The 20,620-nt window shown below is 44.5% G+C and overlaps 1 protein-coding gene across 2 annotated transcripts in view; it reads right to left on the bottom strand.

The window, feature by feature from the left end:
- ST6GAL1 (ST6 beta-galactoside alpha-2,6-sialyltransferase 1) overlaps positions 1 to 20,620 on the bottom strand; it is a 135,413-nt gene that overhangs the window by 10,152 nt on the left and 104,641 nt on the right. The window contains exons 4-5 of one of the 2 annotated variants that reach the window (XM_024767128.1): positions 19,442 to 20,063; positions 12,321 to 12,418 (exon numbers count right to left, since the gene is read on the bottom strand). In XM_024767128.1, the coding sequence (XP_024622896.1) occupies positions 12,321 to 12,418; positions 19,442 to 20,024 (681 nt within the window). In that variant the 5' untranslated portion in view covers positions 20,025 to 20,063. Of the gene's footprint in view, positions 1 to 12,320; positions 12,419 to 16,719; positions 17,075 to 19,441; positions 20,064 to 20,620 lie in introns of those variants that run through there. The other variant, XM_024767138.1, reaches the window with a different exon arrangement.

The following is a 20,620-nucleotide window of genomic DNA, read 5'->3' as shown; positions in this document are numbered from 1 at the left end:
AAGAAAGCAAGTCATTGCCAGAGCAACGGAGCCCCCAAGCAGCACATGCCAGGAAAAGACTACACTTGGGAGATGGACTGTTGCTGTTTAGCAACCTGTTTAAAGTAAACTTTCCAGTCATAAAGTAAGAAATAGTCACTGCAGAAAGTTAGAAAATACAGGACGCGCACACACGCACACACACACACACACACACACATCTATCTACGTACATTTAGAAGAAAATAATCATGCATAACTGCATTCTTCAGATATTCCCACTGTGAATATGTGAGTCTTTTATCTTACCAGCTCTTTCTTCCCCTCTGTTATGAACTGAATTATGTCCCCCCACACCAAATTCATATGTTGAATCCCTAACCCCCAGTGTAACTATATTGGAGATGATAGGGCCTTTGGAGAGGTAATTAAGGTTAAACAAGGTCATAAGGATGGGGCCCTAGTCTAATAAAACTGATGTCCTTATAAGAAATAGGAAGAGACAGCAGAGATCTCTCTCTCTCTCCCCCCAACCCACATGCACATGTGATGGCATAGAGAGAAGGTGGCCATCCATAAGCCAGGAAGAGCCCTTGTCAGAAACCAACCTTGATGACACCTTGATCTAGTATTTCTGGCCTCCAGAACTGAGAAAATAAATCTCTATGTTTCAGCCACCCCATCTGTGGCGTTTTGTCATGGCAGGCCTAGGAAACTAATACACCGTGTGTGTGTGTGTGTATGTGTAGATATTGATATCTCTTAACTACAGAGTTTAGGCTTAGTGGCTTTGTTAAACTCAGACAACAGTCCAGTTTGATGTCTTCTCGCTTACCCCTCACAATATTTCCAAGCCCCAAACAGGGCTTGAAAAGGAAACTCTGAGAGGTTATGAAACTGGCCCAAGATCACACAGCTAGGAAGGGATGGAGCTGGGTTGCAAATCAAGGTATGTCTGACCTCCCACTGTACTAGGCAATCTTTCAAAAATGTTAAGGGACGATAAAATAAAGTTTGTGTTCTGGCCGCCAGATTTGCAAATTTGCCACAGTTGCAAAGCTAGCTAGTGCTCTAGGAAGACAAAGAGGTCTTCAAGGTCTTCCGTAGACCTGAAAAATGATATGAAGGCTCTGGGCCTTAAGGGAAGACCTGACCATTGTAAACTGGACCCGGACAGGGAAGTGCTAAACAGAAGGGCACCACAAATTGAAACCCACCATAAACCCCAAATCAGAGGGGCCCGTAATTCTACCTGGAATCACAGGAAAGGTCATCCAAAGAACCATAATATATTAGAGGAAGTAAATGTTGGAAAGTACTTAAATGGTCAAGCAAAGGAGATTGAAAGAATAAGCTGTGAAGCTCCCCCACAAAGGAGTACTATGCAGCTGCAACAAAGAGTGAGGAAGATTTCTATGAACTGATACGGAGTAGTTTCCAGAAGGTACTGGGAAAAGGCAGAGTGTAAAAGAGCATATATCTTCTACTACATTTTTGTAAGGAGTGAGGTGAACTAAAACATACATATATTTATATATATATTTGTCTTTACAAATAGAAACACAAGTATAAATCACACAACAGTAGTCAGTTACCTACAAAGCGTGGTGGTGAAACAGGGTGGAAGGAATTCAGGACTGAGTAACACTCACCTTTTTGGATACCTTTTTGGATAGTTTTGAATTTTGGAAGCATGTTAATATTCTGTGTATTTTTTTTTTTTTTAAGTAAGGAAAAGGAAAACCTAGAACTGGAACAAAATGAATACAGTTGAATTTCAAATGAATCCATAATCGAAGTGAAGAGAAACAGAAGGACTAATCGAGGTAACTTAGGGTTACCTCATTATTTGGCCATATCCCCTCAGTCTTGGGCAGGGTGTGAAAGAGAATTGCAAACAAATCCTAAACTTTGATAGGTTTTATGTAGAGATACGCAAAACAATTTTCAAATTACTTTCGATGTACTATAGATATGAGCAAATAAATCAGTGTGCTGATGTTGTTAGAAGGGGGATTCTCACTTTGAAAGAAGGGAGGGTTTACAAATACACAATGGGGAAGGCAAGGAATACCTTCATATGGAAAGACTGAGGTATCAATTTAAGTCTGTTATTTCTAAAATAGGTATCTTTGCATGTATATACATGTGTCTATGTAGGTGTGTATACACACACGTATGCATATGTGTAAATGAATGAATACACATGTATGAGTATTGTGTGTGTACATGCATATATTTCCTCTACCTGCTGAAAGGGCCAAGAAGCAAAGACGACCTCGTTAGGCATGAACATATCTAGTACCTAGATCTTGGTCTCTAATACCATTTTTCACTTAAAGGAACCAGGGCTCCTTGGGAAAAACTGGCATATCCCAGAAGTAGGGTAGGATAGTATGGGGAAATAAAACTTCCCAGGATATCTCGGCACTCCTGCAAAAAGCCCCAGGCTCCTGAGACTCTTTATAAACAATGAGAATAAAATCGATAGCTATTTGTCTAGTTAATTGCTCTTCTCTGACTCAAAACATAGTAAAACTTCGCTTACCTCCCCCAAGAAGCTAAATGGTTATAGCTCAGACTATATCTCTAGATTAATACAAAGATACTCTAAGAGACCAGGAAGACCGGGGCAGGAGGAAGGGGCCCAGGAACTTAGGGACAGCTCTAGGTAAGTTTATTTATATTCCAAAGGGCTGGAGTAGGAAGGGGACTCTTTTTCAGCTACCTCCTGCCTTTTATAAGCAAGGGAAAAAAATGACTTATTTTTTGTCCCTTGCTTATAGGGTACCTGGCTACTCATGTAGGATAATTGGCCTGGCTCTTATTGCACTGCACTAGGAATGAGAACATAAGCGGAGACTAATGCACTTCTTACTCTAAGGTATTTAAATAAGAAATCTGTCTCTGAGCCAGAACACTTTGTGTGCGCATTCAGGATAACATTAATAAAGATGAAATATTAAAAACCCAACAGATAGGTTACAAAATGAACTGGAACATCTTGTTATGCCAGAAAGTATAGAAGTATTTTAAAAAATGATGAGGGCATGCATGTCATGGGGAAACAAGAGCCAGCTTGAAGGAACTCCCACTAGCCAGATCTGGGACAAGTTGAACACCTAAGTAGTTCAGAACCGTAATGAATTAGAAACCATTGAAAATATAGGAATCTCTGAGTTCTTACCAATAACAAATACAAAAAGAAAAGAAAGAAGGAAGAAAGGGAGGGAGGAAAGGAGGGAGGGAGGAAGGAAATAAATGGAAGAGGAGAAGGGAGGCTTCTTGCTTATAATAAAATTCTGAGTGCCAGCTGGATGACATGGAGAAGGGAGAGCTTAAGTTAAAAGACCCATCATTTTTCAGCCATCATAGTAAAGACTGGCTCAGGCAAAAGTGATCAATGAATGTTAAACATAGGAGGGAATTTTGATCTGGAGCAGAATAATGGCACAGTAATAAAAGTGTTCACTCACAGACTGCAAGGGAAAAATGTAATTATACAGTGGCCAAATCAAACAACACCATATCCAAGCTGAAGGGCAGATGGACACTGGATGCCTCCTGATATGATGCTCTTAGGAGGATACAGTGTCATTTGTGTAGTTTTCCAGCCAGGAATGCAGAAACTGAATTTAATATTGAGAAAGCATCAGATAAACCCTAAATTTTAAAAAACTTTAAAGAAGGACTTTATTCTTCAAAAATGTCAGTGTCTTAAACGACAGAGGATATGGAAATGTTCTAGGTTGAAGGAGACTAAAGAGGCATAACAACTAGATGCAACACGTGATCCTAATCTGGATCTTGTACTAGAAGAAAAAATATGCCATAAAAGACATTATTGGGTCAATTAACAAAACTGCAATGCAGCCAGATTAAAGTATGGTATCAGTGTAAATGTATGAAGTTGATAACTATATTTTGGTTACATAAGACATATTCTTAGGATGTCCACATTAAAGTATTATCTTGGTCAGTTCAGTCAACTATAACAAAATACCACAGACTGGATGCCTTAAACAACAGACATTTATTTCTCACAGCTCTGGAGGCTGGGAAGTCCAAGATCAAGGTACCAGCAGATCCAGTTACCAGGTGAGGGCCCACTTCCTGGCTTGCAGATGGCTGCTTTCTCCCTGTGTCCTCACATGGTAAAAAAGAGAGCAAGCTCTAGTCTCTCTCCTTTTTTTTTTTTATGAGGACAGCAATCCCTTCATGGAAGCCCCTCCCTCAAGACCTCTTCTATACCTAATTATTTCCCATATGCCCCATCTCCAAATACCATCACATTGGGGGTTAGAACTTCAACATATGAATTTGGGGGAGAAACATTCAGTCCATAACGTTCTACCCCTGTATCCCTCCAAATCATGTCCTTCTCACATACAAAACACATTAATTCTACCCCAACATCCCCAAAAGTTTTAACTCATTCCAGTATCAACTCTAAAGGCTGAAGTCCAAAGTCTTATCTAAATATTATCTAAACCAGAAGAGAGCAAAATGATTCAACCTGAAGTAAAACTCTTCTCCTGCTGTGAACCTGTGAAACTGGAAAATTATGTGCTTCCTAAATACAGTGGTGGAACAGGCATAGAGTAGAGATTCTCATTCCAAAAGGGAGAAATTAGAAGGAAGAAAGAAGTGACAGGTTCCAAGAAAGTCTAAGCCTAGCAAAGTACATACCATTAGATCTTAAGGCTTGAGAATAATCCTCTCTGGTTTGATGCTCTGCCTTATAGATGTGGGGGGGGGGGCATCAGTCCCACCTGTGTGGCTCTGCTGGGTAGGAGTCACTCCCCCAAGGCCCTGGGCAGCTGCCATATGGCCTACTGAGGTCAAGGCAGCGCCCTGCCCCCTTTGAAACCAAGGAGGCAGCCCTGATGGTCTCTGAATCACCATTGGGTTCATTCTTCCCTTGTCTTGAAGAATGGTATATGTTTGCGGGCAAAGAGCTCTATAGTTTGGTCCTGTAGAATCTAAGTCTGACAGCCTGCCTTCATTTTGTCCTGTATCCACACCCGTTCAGTTCACACTAGCAGTGTTTCTGCTGGGGTGGCTGATTACGTCTGTGGTTCACTCCCACACTGACCTTTTTATCAAATGCTTGTTGGGCCATCCTCTTACTGTTTTTTTCAGAACAAGCTTTCTCATTTTTTGCAATATAGATAAGCTGAGAATTTTCCAAATCTTTAAGTTCTGTTTCCTTTTTGATAACAATTCCTTCTTCAATTCATTTCTCTCCTCTCACATTTTACTAAAAGCAGTCATGAGGAACCAAGCCACTCCTTCAGTGCTTTCCCTAAGGCAATTTCTAAAAATTGCCTCAGCTAAATATCCAGTTTGAAAGCCACTTATGACCCAGAGGTTTGGAGTAAGAAGGCACCCTGTGTCCAGTATCATCAAGTCGAGCCCCTTCTCTGTTTCTGAAAAATATCAGCGACCTAGAAGAGCTTAAAGAAAGCTCAGGGGAGTTAATGTACCGCCGGCAAACAAACCTAGATCCAAATCCACCTCTACTGCTTAGTTTCTGTGCTACCCTGAGCAACTCACTTCAACTCTTTGAACCTTAGTGTCTTTATGTAAAATGGTGTTTTGTGGCCACACCTCACGGAGTTGTCATGAAATGTGATAAAGACAGGTATGGCCCTTAGACAACAGAAGTATTTAGTAAGTGGCGTCAGCTAATATCTCAAGATAAGCCCCATTAAGTGATCTGGCAATGCCCTGGGTGAAGTCCAGTCCACCTATCACTATGCACAGGGTGTAGGTTTTCTCTTCCCAAACCTGTACAAGAGCTTCTAAGGAAGCCACTGGGCCCAGCAGGGGCTCAGCTGAGTCTCACGAAACCTTTACACTTAGAGTCACAATTGAATTTGTTTGAAGACCCGCATTTAGCTCTATGTGGTTTCCCTATGGAATCTCATAACAACACCTGGCACATACACGCCTGCGTACAGCTGCTGAAACTTCACGGTATGACACCGTTCTCTTTAAAAAGCCATCTTCTCAATTAGAAACCACCTCTTTGTTTTCCATGGCTTTGTCACAGGCCAGATGCACAAAAGGCTGTCCTCTGCATGTGAGGAGGCTGGGAGCTAAACAAACAAAACCGGGCCCAGCTGCCGTCCAGAGGAGCTCTCCCTCTGGGAAGAAAATGAGCTGCTCAAAGGCACAATTTACCAAACCCACAGCTATTCCCCCAGGAACTTTGGGGTGCCAGGTGCTGTCTGGGTGCGATGGTGGGGACTCAGTTTGCCCAGAAATAGACACAAAACAGCTGGGATAACCAACTGGGACAAAAGATAGAAGAGACAGACTGCCAGCTTCCTAGGATACCAATATGAGAAAGGGCCATAATAGAAGGGCATCAGTCACATGTCAGTATCACAAGGAGCAAGGTCACGCGGCTGCCCGTGACCAGTGTTAAAGCAACAGGCTTGATGTTTAGTGCCACTTACAGGAAGAGAGGAAGGAGGGTCAGCGTGCCTGAAGAGGATGGGAAGGGCTTTCTTGAGAGTGGATTGGGCACCCTGGGAAGTCAGCCACCCCCTCTCAGCCCTGGCAAAGGGACCACAGCCATCCAGAAGTGCAGGAAAAAAGGCTGTACCTCAGTGGAAAACTATGCATTGTCTGCAGCATTCCCTTCCTCTTTATCAGATTCTAATCCTGTGAGAGCTGTTTTGCAGCGCTTTGTAAGTTGTAGTGAACTACAGACACGCTTATTCAACCTTGCCCAGTAGAGTTTCAGTTAAATTCCCTCTTCCTCCTGCCCACCTCGTGACAAAAAACAGTTGCATTCCTTTATTCAGATTTTGTACTGTTTTGACTTCTCCTCTGAACCGGTTATAACATCTGCCTGGTTCCCTCCTCATATGAATAAAATAGACACTATCTGTATGATAGTCATGAACTTACTTTTTCCTGAAAATTATCCTTTAATTTTCTCCCTTCTGCTGGGCACCTCTGAAGCGTCCCCAAGCTGGCTGATATCCCTGCTGGGAGCCAAGATGCCCACTTGCCTGGGAAATGGGAGGGCACGGTGACTGCCCAGCAGACACAGGCAGGCCTTCATGCTGCACTAGTGACAAAGGCCACCCTTTACACAGCCTTTGCTTCAGCATGAGGGCCTCTGAGTGACATGCTCCACGCTCAGTAATCTCACTGGATCCTTCAAAGACCCAGCAGGGCAACTTTTCTTATTTCCCTTTACAAATAAGGGAACTGAGACTCAGAAAGATAAGGCGGCTTGCTCAAGTCACTCATGCAGTTAGGTACTGAGGGAGAAATCTGATCAAGGTCTGTCTCTTAATTCCCAGGCAACCTTACCTTGGCTTTATTTTCTTTCATTGAGGTATAGTTGGTGAACAGTATTATATGTTTCAGTCACGATATAGTGACTATGTTTAAAGGTTATACTCCACTTAAAGTTCTTATAAAATAAATTCCCTGTGCTGTACAATATATCCTTGTAGCTTTTTACTTTGTACCTAGTAGTTTTCTACCCCTTCATCCCCTGCCCTTATCTTGCCCCTCCCCTCTGGTAACCACTAGTTTGTTCTTTGTATCTGTGAGTCTGTTTTTGTTGTTACATTCACTAGTTTGTTTTATGTTTTAGATTCCACATATAAGTGATATCCTACAATATTTATCTTTCTCTGACTTATTTCACTCAGCATAATACCATCCAAGTCCATCCATGTTGTTGCAAATGGCAAAATTTCATTCTTTTTTACGGCTGAGTAATATTCCATTGTATACACGCACCACATCTTCTCTATCCATTCATCTGCTGATGGACACTTAGGTTTCTTCCGTGTCTTGGCTATTGTAAATGGTACTGCAGTGCACATTGGGGTGCACGTGTCTTTTCTCAGCATTGTTTTTGTTTTCTTTGCATATATACCCAGGAGAGCAATTGCTAGAAATTAAAGTTTCAGAATCTTTGAGGATTGACGGTTAGTTCTTCGCTAAACACCTGGAAGAGATGCCCGAGAAGGGAGCAGCCTCCCGAATCCAAGAGAATTTTCAGGCCTCCTCCGTGCTCCCTGTCTTGCTTGCAGCTTCCTACTGATCTGCAGATCATACCACCCCTGAGCAAACAGAGCTGGACTTCTCTCTGAATCCACACTCCCCAACCTCGAAGCGGCTAGCATGGCCTGGAGACCCTACTCCACTCCTCTGGTTTACTCTTTCCTCAATGACAATTTCAAACCTTCTTGGCTCAAACCTCCTCTATTGAGACCTCTCTTCCCCTCAGCCTCCCTACGAAAAGCCTCCTTTTCTCTGTACCCTACTTTGAAGAGAAAATTGAAGCCCCGTCATCCTTCCACTAGAGACGGCCTCCAGCTACTCCCCTGCATCCTTCTTCCCTTCTGACCCCTCCTGCTGGGGTTAATCCTCCACTAGGCTTTGGATCCACCACTCCCACCACCGACTTAATTATCTCCTCTTTTAAGTATATTCAGTTTCTCTGTCAACTGGTTTTCTCCTCATTGACTTAAATTTGTGTGTGTGACAAAATATGTATAACATAAAATGCACTCTTTTAACCATTTTGGAGTGTACAGTTCGGTGGCATTAAGTACATTCATGCTGTTATACAACCATCACCACCATCCATCTCTAGAACTCTTTCATCTTCTTCTGAAACTGAAACTCTACATCCTCTTTCCTCTCAGGCCCTGGTAACCACCATTCTATTTCCTGTCTCTAGGAGCTTGACCACTCCAGGGACCTCATATAAGTGGAATCATATAGTGATTGTCCTTTTGTGACTGTCTTCCCATTGACTTTTTTTTTTTTTTTGCGGTACGCGGGCCTCTCACTGTTGTGGCCTCTCCCTCTGCGGAGCACAGGCTCCGGATGCGCAGGCTCAGCGGCCACGGCTCACGGGCCCAGCCGCTCCGCAGCATGTGGGATCTTCCCGGACTGGGGCACGAACCCGTGTCCCCTGCATCGGCAGGCGGACTCTCAACCACTGCGCCACCAGGGAAGCCCCCCATTGACTTTTAAACATACTCAATTCTCTGCAATCTAAAAAATGAAAAGAACAAAAACTGGCCCTGGAACCCTCAACTCTCTATAGCTATTGCCGTATTTCTCTCTGCCCGTCGGAGCCAGACTTCTTGCAAGAACCCTCCGCATTTTCCTCCCTCCCCACTCCTCCACACTCTCCAATCTGGCTTCACCGATCTCCCCAGCGGCTGTCGCTGAGGCCAACGGTGGCCTCCATTTTGCTAAGGAGAGAACAGTGCTTTTCGAGCTTCATCTAAATTGGCCTCTCAGCAGCGTCTGATGGCTCTGATCTCCTTCTCGCTGCTCTCATTACCCAAACCCCCTGCATGGATTTTTCCTCTCTCTATGCTCCCTCTAGTGCCCTCATTTGGTCCCACTGTTTCACTGCCACATAGACAGAGACGATTCACAGACCCTCATCTGTAGCCCAGACCTCTCCACTGAACTCCAGTCCCATCTCTATACCTGCCTACTGGACCTCTCTTCACAGACACGTAAAAGGCAGCTCAGATCAACCATAGGCAGAACCACGTTTTTGATCCCTGCCCCCCCCTCTCTGACCCTACCCGCCCCTCACAACCCAAAACATCTGCCAGTACTCCTTCCCGTCTCAGTGACTAGCTGGCCAGTTACGCAAGCCGGAAACCCAGGAGCACCTGTGGCCCCCCTCCCTTCACCTCTCACGCCCAACCACACGCTGGGTAGCTCTCCAATCCATTCTTTCCTCACAGTCCCCTTCATTTCCACTCTGGCGTAACTGCCAGCATTGCTAGTCCACACGATTGCAAGAGCCCCTAAGTGTGTCTGTCCATCCACCGCACCCACTGCACTGACCAGGTGGAAGCCAGAGGGGTTTACAAAATGCAAGTCTGGCTATGCCTCAGAGAAGAAAACAGGCACCATGGCCTGGCTCCTCCTCACCCTCAGCCTCGTCCCTCTCTACATCCCCACCACCCAGACTCACCTCTTCCCGGGTCCTGGTGCGTCCCAGCTCCCTTCCACACAGGCCTCACCCACGCTGCTGCCTCTTCTCCCACTTCTCACCGTCTACCCTCACTCCTCGGGCGTGGTGAAGAATCACCTCCTCACTTCTTCCTGACTTTCCTGCCTAGGGAAGATTCCCCTTTATGGGCTCTGGTAGCACCTTAACCCTCTCCTTTGTAGCTGTCTGTTGTAACTTTATCTTTGTTTGTATGACTATTGGATAGTATCACGAGAACAGGGCTGAGTCTGTTTCGCTCACCAACGTACCCCCAACACCCACCTCAGTTCCGCACACATAAATATCAGAGCAGGTAACACTTATGCGTAAGTGCCGGCCGCTAAATGCTTCGCATGGATCTTCTCACTTATTCCCCACAGCAACCCTGTGAGGAGGTACTGTTATTCTCCCCTCTCCCCTCTTTACAGAGGCATAAGGAGCTTAGGCGTGATCGTTTAGCTAAGAGAGGCAGAGCTGGTTTTGACGGCAGTCAGGCTAGCTGCAGTCTCTGTCCACCACTGCGCCCTGCGCAGCACCGTCCCTGTTTGTGTTAGGAAGCAAGGGTAAGTAAACCTTTCTCCTGGGTATTTAGGTACCATCTTATACAGAAGCAGAAGTTAGGCATTAGCATTCCCTGGGGAGCCCTCCAGCTCCAGGTTTCTGTGACTGTGGCACAAGGAGGGACAGGAGAAAAAGAAGGGAAAGCTCATCCCAACCCCTCTGCCTGATCTTCTAGACTTGCCAGAGTCTGAGCAGCCATGAAGCTCCAGCCTCACCTCCCTCTGTGGCGCAACACGAATCCAGACCCCATCCCCACCCTGCCAGGGCTGTTTGAGGGCCCCCTCGTCTCCTGTGCAGCTCTGTCCTGCCGATCCCACTGTTTGGATGCCTTCCTAGTACTGTTTCTCTAGATCCTGCCCATCTCTCAAAGCCTAGCTCAAGCGCCACTTGCTCCGGAGACTCTCTTGCCGACGAATCTCTTTCTTTTAACCTGCCCTCTTATAGCTTATCACAAAAGTAATGTAAAAACCCCAAACATAAGGTTGAACAGAAACAGGTATTAGAAGCACAGAGAGGCTGCTGGAGGACGTTACGATGTTAGAAAGTGACAACATCAACATCATCATTCAAATAGTAATAGAAGTATTAGAAGAAGAATCGAAAACAAGATGGTGGCCTCTTGCAAAGGAGTTAAGTCCCATCATAAAAAGGTTCCTAGGACTGTGGGCCTCAGATGGAAAGCAGGCCATGCAGGAAGCAGCTTCTGCCCGGGTGGTGAGTTCCTGAAGGTCAGGCAGTGAAGAGATTGCTGAGAGAAACAGGGAAGTGGAGGCCTGGCAGAGGGGAGGAGAAATGCATATTCTGCTGGGACGGTGCTGAAAGGGCACTTAGGGTCACTTCCAGGATCCAATCCACACCCACGAGCCCTAGAAAGTGTACAGAGTCTAAACACTGACATAAAACCCCCCAAGGCTTACACGTATACTCAGAAAAAAGACAAACATTGGTGGTCGGGAGTGAGGTGAATGCGTTTATAGCCCTATCGTGCTATTTTTGATATGTGTGCAATCCAGTTTTTTCCACTAATGCAATCCATTAGCAGAACTTTGTGGCGAGAGTACTTCTCAAGTTCCCATTAGTATAGAGAAATCAGCGTACGCTACCTGGAAATACTTCAGGAAATGAATAGTCTAGGGGGATTCATGAGTTAATACCTGAATTGTAATGCTGTATTACACATAAATTACACTGTGATGCTGTCTTATAATATTTGGATAAGGCTCTACAGCATATAAAGCACACCCACGTTCATTGCTTTATTTACTTTTCACGACAGTCCTCTCTCTCCCTGGATATCCTCTGTTGTCCCTTGGGCAACACTCTGGATGTGACCTGCGGCCACAGGGACAGCAGAACTCGGCTTTCTCTGGACACTGGACACCTCCAGTAATGCAGACTAATGCCACAGGGGCTTTCCCATGACCACAGTACCAGGCTGGATCATGGAATCACTGTCTTCTCTTTCTCCATGAGGAATCCGGGACGCAGGAAGGGCAAGGGACTTAATTAAGCCGGTGGCTTTGATGTGCTCCTAGTAAATACATTCTACTTCAGAGCCCATGGATTTTCTCGTGTATTCCTCACAACAGCCCTGTGAGGAAGAGGCATGAGTAACTTAGGCATGATCTTTTAGCTAAGAGAGGCAAAGCTGGTTTTGATGGCAGGCAAGCTAACTGCAGAGTCTCTGTACTGACCACCGCACCCTGCTCAGCACCGTCCATGACTGTGTCAGGAAGGGAACGTCTCTCACTATACTTCTGCACAGAAGAAAGTTTACCTGAGAGTTCATCAGGCGAATGGTGGTTCTCGTGCCCACATCTTGTTGGAAGTTGGCTGTGGGTGCCCCATTAAACCTCAGGACTGCATCGTGATCATCTATAAACCACAAGGAAACAGAACACATCAGCAGTGATGACGACGTGAGCATCAGCAATATGCAGAGAGCAGTCTGGAGGGAGAGGGGGCAGGAGGAAGGGCGCGGCAAGAGAATAATACATCCTAATCTTTATCTCATCCTGGTACACAGGGGACAATGATCGTATCTGCACAGTGCGATCAGGTCAAGTTCACAGACAGAGGCGGCCGACTCTCTGCCCAACCACTGCGAAGGCTAAAGAGGTCCGTAGGGTGGTGTTCCCGAAATCCACTCGATGATGCCAGCGTGCCCGGGTACAGGGACAGCGTGCACAGGGCCAGTGCACTACTCATAGTGGGATCACTGTTCCAGTTACCAAAGGAGCAAATCAGATCCTCTCGGTATTACCAGTAGGTCATACTTCTATCCCTGTCAGAAAAATGAAGACCCTACCATAAGCTTGGTCTAACCCACAAGTGCAAAGCACCCCATGGCATTCTGAAACTTGCAGGGCACAGCAAATGAAAGAGATTTACTATGGCATCCAAGACAGCTCCTGAAGTGTCCCATTTAGGAACACGAGCCCCAGGAAGGGTCACAAACCTGGGTGGTGGCAGAGGTGGAAAAGAGGTCATAGAGCTAAAGTGAACCCCGTATTTTCTATTAAAAATTTAAAAAGTGCTTTGTCAAAAATAATGTCTTAAATCCAGCCAAGATCAAACAGACCATCTTTTTAAAGATCCACTCACTCCCCAGCTCTGGTTCTCTGTCCTTCTAGCTGTTTAAGCAGGGTTTGGAAGACTTGGAGAAGATTCTCTGCCTGGCAATGACCAATCTGATGGGGGAGGGAACTGATGACTTCTAAGATCCGTCCTAACCCGGAGCCTCTGTGAGCCTGTGAGAGCTCATCTCAAGCTTATTTGATCAAACAAACTTCGGTTCACCACTGAAATCTGCACCAGATTTGGAGGTCAGCCCAAACCTCTGTTGTTCTGTTTCTCTCTGTGCGGGCTTATTTTGGGCGGTTCTTCATGCACAAAGGTGGCATCAGGAGAAGAGGGGTAGGAGTGGATTTTGGCTCAATGTAAGAGGACCTAACGGAAAATACCCACAGAATTAAGGGAAGAAGGCCTCCCTCTTTATTTCAATTCTAACGTATATACCAAACCTCAGGAATCTAGACATCTCATTCACAAAAACAACCCTATCCTCAATCCCAGGACAAAATTTTTATCAAAATCGTTTAAAAGTTACATGAGATGCCCATAGTCCAAACATTATCAGATAACAGGACAGGCACACAGAACTGCAAATCGAGCAGGAAGTTTATCTTTACACAACTGAGATTGCAACAAGTTTTGTCAGAATCAGTCACTGATTTCAAAAGTGACCAGTAGTAACCACACTAGAAATGTTGATTTATCAGAAACTCCACTTGGTCAATTTTCCCATTTCACAGGTGAATAAACCTGAGAGTCCCAGTAGACAAGAATGACAAGCTCAAATGGAGTCATTGAGAGTTAAAATAAAAGGACTATTTACAAAGTTGTAGGTCGAGTTTAACAAGGTAGAGATGGACAAGGAAAGGGACCATACCCCAGGCTTGGCCACAGCAGGGAACCAATCCCACCCCTACACCTAAGGCAGCAGGAGGAGCAGAGACCCCCCCCACCCCCCAGGAAGCCCACCTGGTGGGAATTGCGAAGGGAATCATTACCCCATCCTCTCCTCCTCCCCTCTGACTTCTAGGCCTGGAGGGAAAAGGGGAGACACAGACAGGGCTGCCTGAAAGGGGCTGAAACTTACAGCCAAAGGAGAGAAGGAGCCTGTGGTTACAGGTTCCTTCTGCAAGGGCGGGGAGGAGGGGGACAGACACCCTGGCCTCACTCTCCTTCTTCTTCTCAGTTCTGTACCAGCGTTACTACTGTCCAGTCCCAAATCAAAGCCAGAGAGCAAGGACATCCAGTTGACACAGTCCAAATTTCTATTTCCCCAGGCAGAGTCATAGGAAAGCATGGAGAGTGAATTTGCGGGGGACAGATGGAGAACGCCCAGCACAGGTGGCTTGAGATAGGTCCTTGGTGTTGACCATGAGAAAGGAGAATGCTTTTATTCCTTCAATAAATACTGATAAAGCTCGTACTCTCTGCCAGACACAGTTCTAGGTGCTGGAGACAATGGTTGTGAGCATGAAATCAAGGTCCTTGCCCTTAGAGACCTCAAGATCTACTGCAAGGAGGCAGACAATAGATAAGCACAACAACCCACATTCGAGATAATTACAGATTGTGATTAACGCTATGGCACAAAATAATAACCTATAATGGAAAAGAATCTGAAAAAGAATACACACACACACACACACACATATATATACACACACGTATAACTGACTCACTTTGCTGTACATCTGAAACATTGTAAATCAACTATATCTCCATAAAAAAATAAAAATTAACAAAAAATACTATGACACGAATAAACTGAGCTGTGTAACAGAGACCCCGAGGGAATCTCCTTTAGATAGAGGGATTGTTCAGGGACTGCGTCTGAGCTGAGACCCACAGGGCATAGGAAGGGCCCAGGAAAGTAAATTCCAGCCAAAGGACACAGCAGTGTCAAGACCCCAAGGAGGGTAAGGACTTGGCTGGGGACAAGTGAGTAAAGGAAAGAAAAAATAAAAAGTGCAATGAAAGAGGTTGGCAGGAAGCAGATCATGCAGGCTGTGGAGGCCAGGTATGAAGTTTGGATTTTATTCTAAGATTTTTAAATCAAAGAAGAGAACTTTAAAACAGACCACTAAATTTGAGCTTATGAAAAAAGGGATCAGATCCTTGTTTGCCGAACTGTCCTTTGCTGTTGCTACTGAAAACTAAGACTTTCAACCTCAAATAGGTCTCCAGGAAATCCCTAGGAAAAATCCACAGCTACTGGGATCCCAGAAAACAAGCCTTGAAGGGGGAAGGCTGTAGAAAACAGGGGCCTCCACTTCTCTGTAACTTAGAATTAGCAGAAAAAGATGCAAATTAGAAAAGGAAGAAATAAATGCACCACGATATGCACATGATATAACTGCATGCCTAGAAAATTCAATAGAATCAGCTTGTTAGTAAATTCATAAATACAGCAAAATCTACTGTGTCCAGGTATAAGAACTCTAAATAGCTAGAAATTGTGGTGAAAGAAATTTTATCATTATTTGGACCAAACGTTTCTTATATTTTCCAGTCAGCTTAATGAATCACATAACCATGTATGAAAGACTACATTCTGATTCTGGTCAGGAAAACTAGATATGATACAGATCAGGTTTGGCAAACTATGGCCCACAGGCCAAATCTGACCTGCCTTGTTTTCATAAATAAAGTTTTATTGGAACTTAGGTACATTCATTTATTACTGTCTAGGGTCGATTTTACACTAAAATAGCAGAGTCATTGTAAGAGACACTGTATGTCCTCAAAAGAAAAAATATTTACTCTCTGGTCCTTTATAGGAAAAGTTTGCTCACCCCTGATATAAACAATCATGCTCTCTGAGCTGCTCAACCCAGTCTTCACTCTGCCCAAGAACTCCATCTACCCCCAGATATGCCCAAATTCCATCCCCCACCCTTGCCTTCCATCATATGGTAGGTACATGCTTACTTCTCTTCCAGCCCTTCTCACTGGCCCTTCAGAATTTGTATCTATCTATCTATCTATCTATCTATCTATCTATCTATCTATCTATCTATCTTGTCCCTGTTCTCTCCTTGTCCTTCAAATGTAAACTTTTTTTCTAGGTTTTCTCATCAGTCCTCTTTCCTGGACTACAACTATCACCTTGATACAAATGACTCCTAAATCTGATCTCCCACCTTGACACTTTTTCCTGGAAGAAAATACCCAACTGCATCTATGAAGGGAAATTCACAAACACTTCAGACTCAGCACATCCAAGATGGAACCTGTCCTCCTCCAGGAGCCTGCTCCCAAGCCAGAGACCCTGGCTCCTGCCTCTCACTCGAGGTCATTTCTAGTGAGAACCAAGTTCTGTCTCTTCTACCTCATGCTGCCTCTCATGTCAGACCATTTCAAACCACCTCCACTACCACCGTTCAACAGGCCTGGCGCTTCTCACTTGGATATGACGATAGTCCCTAACAGCAGAGAGGTTGTACGGCAGTCCCCATGGAGAAGGGGGCTCAGAGAAATGAGAAATCTCTCCAAAACACACATGATCCCATCACTCGCTTGCTCAAACACCTTCTAGGGCTCTTCGTGGCTTAAAGAATGAAATCCAAAGTCCTTAAGACCATCAGCGTTCTCTAAGAACTTACCCCCGGCTACATTTCTGACCTCATTGCTCAGCCCTCTTCACCTTGTGGGGCCCTACGGCCCAGGCAAACAGGATTATCTGTGATGCTTAAACATACTCTGCACGTTTTTCCGTGCAGCCTTTGCTTCTTGCTTTTGCCTCAGTTCAGAACGCTCTTCTCCTCTCTTCCAGGGGAGCAAGTCAGGAAGAGTATCAAGGGATTATTTTAACCTGGAAAGGGATTCATTCATTAGTATAAAGCTACAATCACCATGAGGCGCAAGAGCAGAGATGAGGCTAAGTGTGGGCCCCTTGGACTCAAACACCCCGGTTTCAAGTCCCAGTCTACCGTTAACCAGCTGCGTAACCTCTCTGAGTGTCCGCACTTAGCTCCTGAGTAAAATGGGAGCAATAATCGTACCCACCGCGTGGGATTACTGGGAGGATTAAAAGAGCAAGGCTTGTTATGCACACAGCAGGTACACCGTACATGTTACCCCTGTTAATTCTAATATTTTTAAAATGTGCTACTGCTTGAAATGAATAGTCAAACAAACCTAAGATACTTTACATGTATGCGTATCAAAAACAATTGAAAATGACTGTGCCCACCATTGGCTGGTTTGTGGGGCTGCCGGAGACACAACACATTGTTACAGTCCCTCTGGTAAACAATTTTGTAATGGACCAAAAAAAAAAGAGCCATAAAACATATCTTACTTTGGTCTTCTACCGCCACTCCTGAGGATATTTCCCCTTTGGAGGGCAGTAGTAGTCACTTCCCCGAAACCTCCTTAGCAGTACTATTTATAAGAGCAAACAGTTTGAAACCATTTGATATGTTCAACAGTTGGGACTAAGCTGGACAAATTCCAGGTGTAGTGGGAAGGCTGGGGCCTGTGGAGCTCAGAGGCCTTTAACAAAGGGACTTTCCTTTCCCTCTCCTCTTTGTATTCTAAGTTCCTCTTTGGTATTGTTGATGAGTCCATGGCTGAATAAAAGAATACATGAATGAATTCCTTAAAATTTTTGTTAGACTAAATGCCCAAAGGAAATAACCCTATAAAAGGCAGAACATTTGAAGTGTAGCATGCAATTTTTGTTAGATCTCAGGACCAAAATGCTTCCATGGAAATACATATTTGAAATTATAACTCCAGTCTATAGAGAAAGGTTATTTTAATTAATGTTTAGTTAAATCCATAAAACTCCAACGTTTTATGGAGTGCGTAAAAATAAAGACGATAGTTCCAATTCATGGGAGTATTAAGCTCTGCCTGAAGCTGCAGCACGATTCCGGCCAGGCAGAGACTATAATGACTTGGGGAGAAAGAAAGAAATGTAGTTCCATTATGGATGAACAAAAACCAATTACATTTAGTTTCTAGAAAACGAAGTCCAAAAGAAACCAAAAGAGCAAAAGCAGAAGCAGAAGTTGGGGTGGGACTGGTTATCTTGGCAGCTTTTCTTCCAAAGTGCTGCCTATTTGGAGAGTTATGAAATATGATCTCACCACTTCTTCCTGCTCTAGAGAATCCAATTTGCTTCTCCTTTTCTTCTTTTGAGAGCCTGTGCTTGGTTTCAGACCATTTTTCCTGGCAGTCAGATGAAGGATATAAAAAAGGAGACACATGACCTCACCTGCTCCAGTACCTTCCAGAGCCTGACAGAAGAGCTAGGCTTCCTATGCTTTGCTTTCTTTAGCCTGATTCATTTTGCAGTCAAGGAAAACACATTCTCTCAAAATAAGGGAACTAAGGAGCTTTAGGCAAATCCATAGCTCTGTGTTGTACACATGTTTACAAATCTGGATAAACTTTCTGTCTTTTCTTTTGTTTATTTTTACTGAAGTATAGTTGATTTACAATGTTGTGTTCGTTTCAGGTGTAGAGCACAGTGATTCAGTGAATCTTTTTCAGATTCTTTTCCCGTATAGGTTATTACAAAATATTTAGTAGAGTTCCCTGTGCTATACAGGAGGTCCTTGTTGGTTATCTGTTTTATATATAATAGCGTGTATATGTTAATCCCAAGCTCCTAATTTATCCCTAAATCTTTATTAACTGTGAAGAATTTCAAGAAAAGCAAATTGATATATTCTGACCCGTGATTTTTAACCTTTTTTGGGTCACAACCGAAAGCTATGGACACTCTCTTTGGAAAAATGCACACTGATTTACACATACACACACGTTATACACTCCTAATCGGCACATATTTTTGCACGTGATTTTAGGGATTCGTGGACCTTCCTGAAGTTGGTCCAGAGTCCCCAATTAATTCTTTTCAAAGAGAAAAACTAAAAATTACCCAGGTAGTTGAGGCCAGAAGAGACAATTAGTCGCTAATTAATCAGTAAATTACAGAATTTCAGGACCTGAAGGAAAAGTAGAGATCTATGCTTTAAATATTTTTAAATGTCAATGTAGTGTTTTGCTTATTGGTAGCAGTGGAACTTTCTTTTCAAACAAAATCTTCTGTGGAACACCAATATTTAAGACAGATCAAAATAAAGCCATCCTAGTTGATAAAGGTGCTGGAAGACTGGATCCCCACCCTCTCCACTGCCCTCGTGCCACCTCTAACTCACGAAGGACAGTTGAGTAACACTGATCTGGGCCCGCTCCGCCAGTCCATGGAGCCATACTGGGACTCCTAGTCTCCAGTACTGTCCACATGCCCAGATGCTCCACGTGAGTGAGCACTGGCTGCTCAGATAACAGTCTTAACACCCCAGAACCCACCTATTTCTTGACCCAGTTGGGAGGACTTCAGAGATCCCGCAGATGAGACGACAGCACACCTGCCCCACGGCCCAGCCTTGGTCCTAATGTTCTCCTTAGGCAGGTAACCCTCCCATTCAGAGGTGTTGAAGGGAAAATCTGTGGCCTCTACCATTGAAACGTTCACGTGGTCCCGAAGGTGGCAAAGCAGGTCCTCTGCACTGAACTTAACACCAGGCCCTGGCCCCTTGTAGGACACTTTGTACTTGTTCATGCTCAGATAATTCTTCCAGATCTTTTGCAGCCTGGGGATAAGGTTTTTGGTGGAGCTGTCCTTGTTCCACACCTGGAAGGTAGCCTCCGGCTTGGCCTTGGGACCACTGAGGGCCTGGCTGCCCCTCTGGGGGTTGTGGGTGCCGCTTGAAGACACAGACTGGGAACCAGACCTCAACACCTGGAATTCCTTGGTTTGCAGTTTAAGGGACTCATAGTAACTCCCTTTCTTCTTTTCCTTCCATACACAGATGATTGCAAACAGGAGAAAGGCCAGCACACAGCAGCTGAACTTTTTCTTCAAGCTGGTGTGAATCATAATGAAAGACATGTTCAAGGAAGCCACGCTGTCCTGAGCAGGAAAACAGGCCTAAAAAAAAAAGTGAGACAAGGCAGAAAATGATGTAAAGAATATCTAAAAGTAATGATGGGCTGAGCAATGGCTTTAGAGTGACAAGAATTGAATTCCAGTCCAGATCTATCTCCCACCAGGTCTGCAACCTTCAGCAAGTCTTAAAAAAAAAAAAAAAACACCCTCAGTTTGGGCTTGAAATGTAGAAAGTAGTGCTCAGACACTCCCGTCTTCCTCTCTGAGCTGTGAGCACTTTATGGACTCGCCCACCACTCCTTTGTACTCCCTGAACCTTAGTTTCCTGTTGTCTTGGTCTAGCTCCCTGACTGCTCTCTGAGCTTCTTGAGGTCAGGAATCACATTTTACACATTCGGTTTGTAGGGCCTTACACTATTTGTTCAGGGAAGGGATACATGCTTGAAAAACTAAAAGAAAAAGGCAGAGCAGGCTGAGGGGTCTACATCACAAGAAGCCAAACTCCCTAAAAAGACCCAGCCTCCTTTTAAAATTGCCAGAAAGAGACCTCTCGCCATAGACAGTGTCATAGATTTGTGATGCATCTCTCTGAGGCAGGG

This window comes from Neophocaena asiaeorientalis, unplaced genomic scaffold (assembly GCF_003031525.2).
Source record: "Neophocaena asiaeorientalis asiaeorientalis breed wild unplaced genomic scaffold, Neophocaena_asiaeorientalis_V1.1 scaffold225, whole genome shotgun sequence".
NCBI classification, from domain to species: Eukaryota; Metazoa; Chordata; class Mammalia; order Artiodactyla; family Phocoenidae; genus Neophocaena; species Neophocaena asiaeorientalis.
Note: the sequence above shows the minus strand (reverse complement) of the source record. Positions and strands in the feature narration are given on the sequence as shown.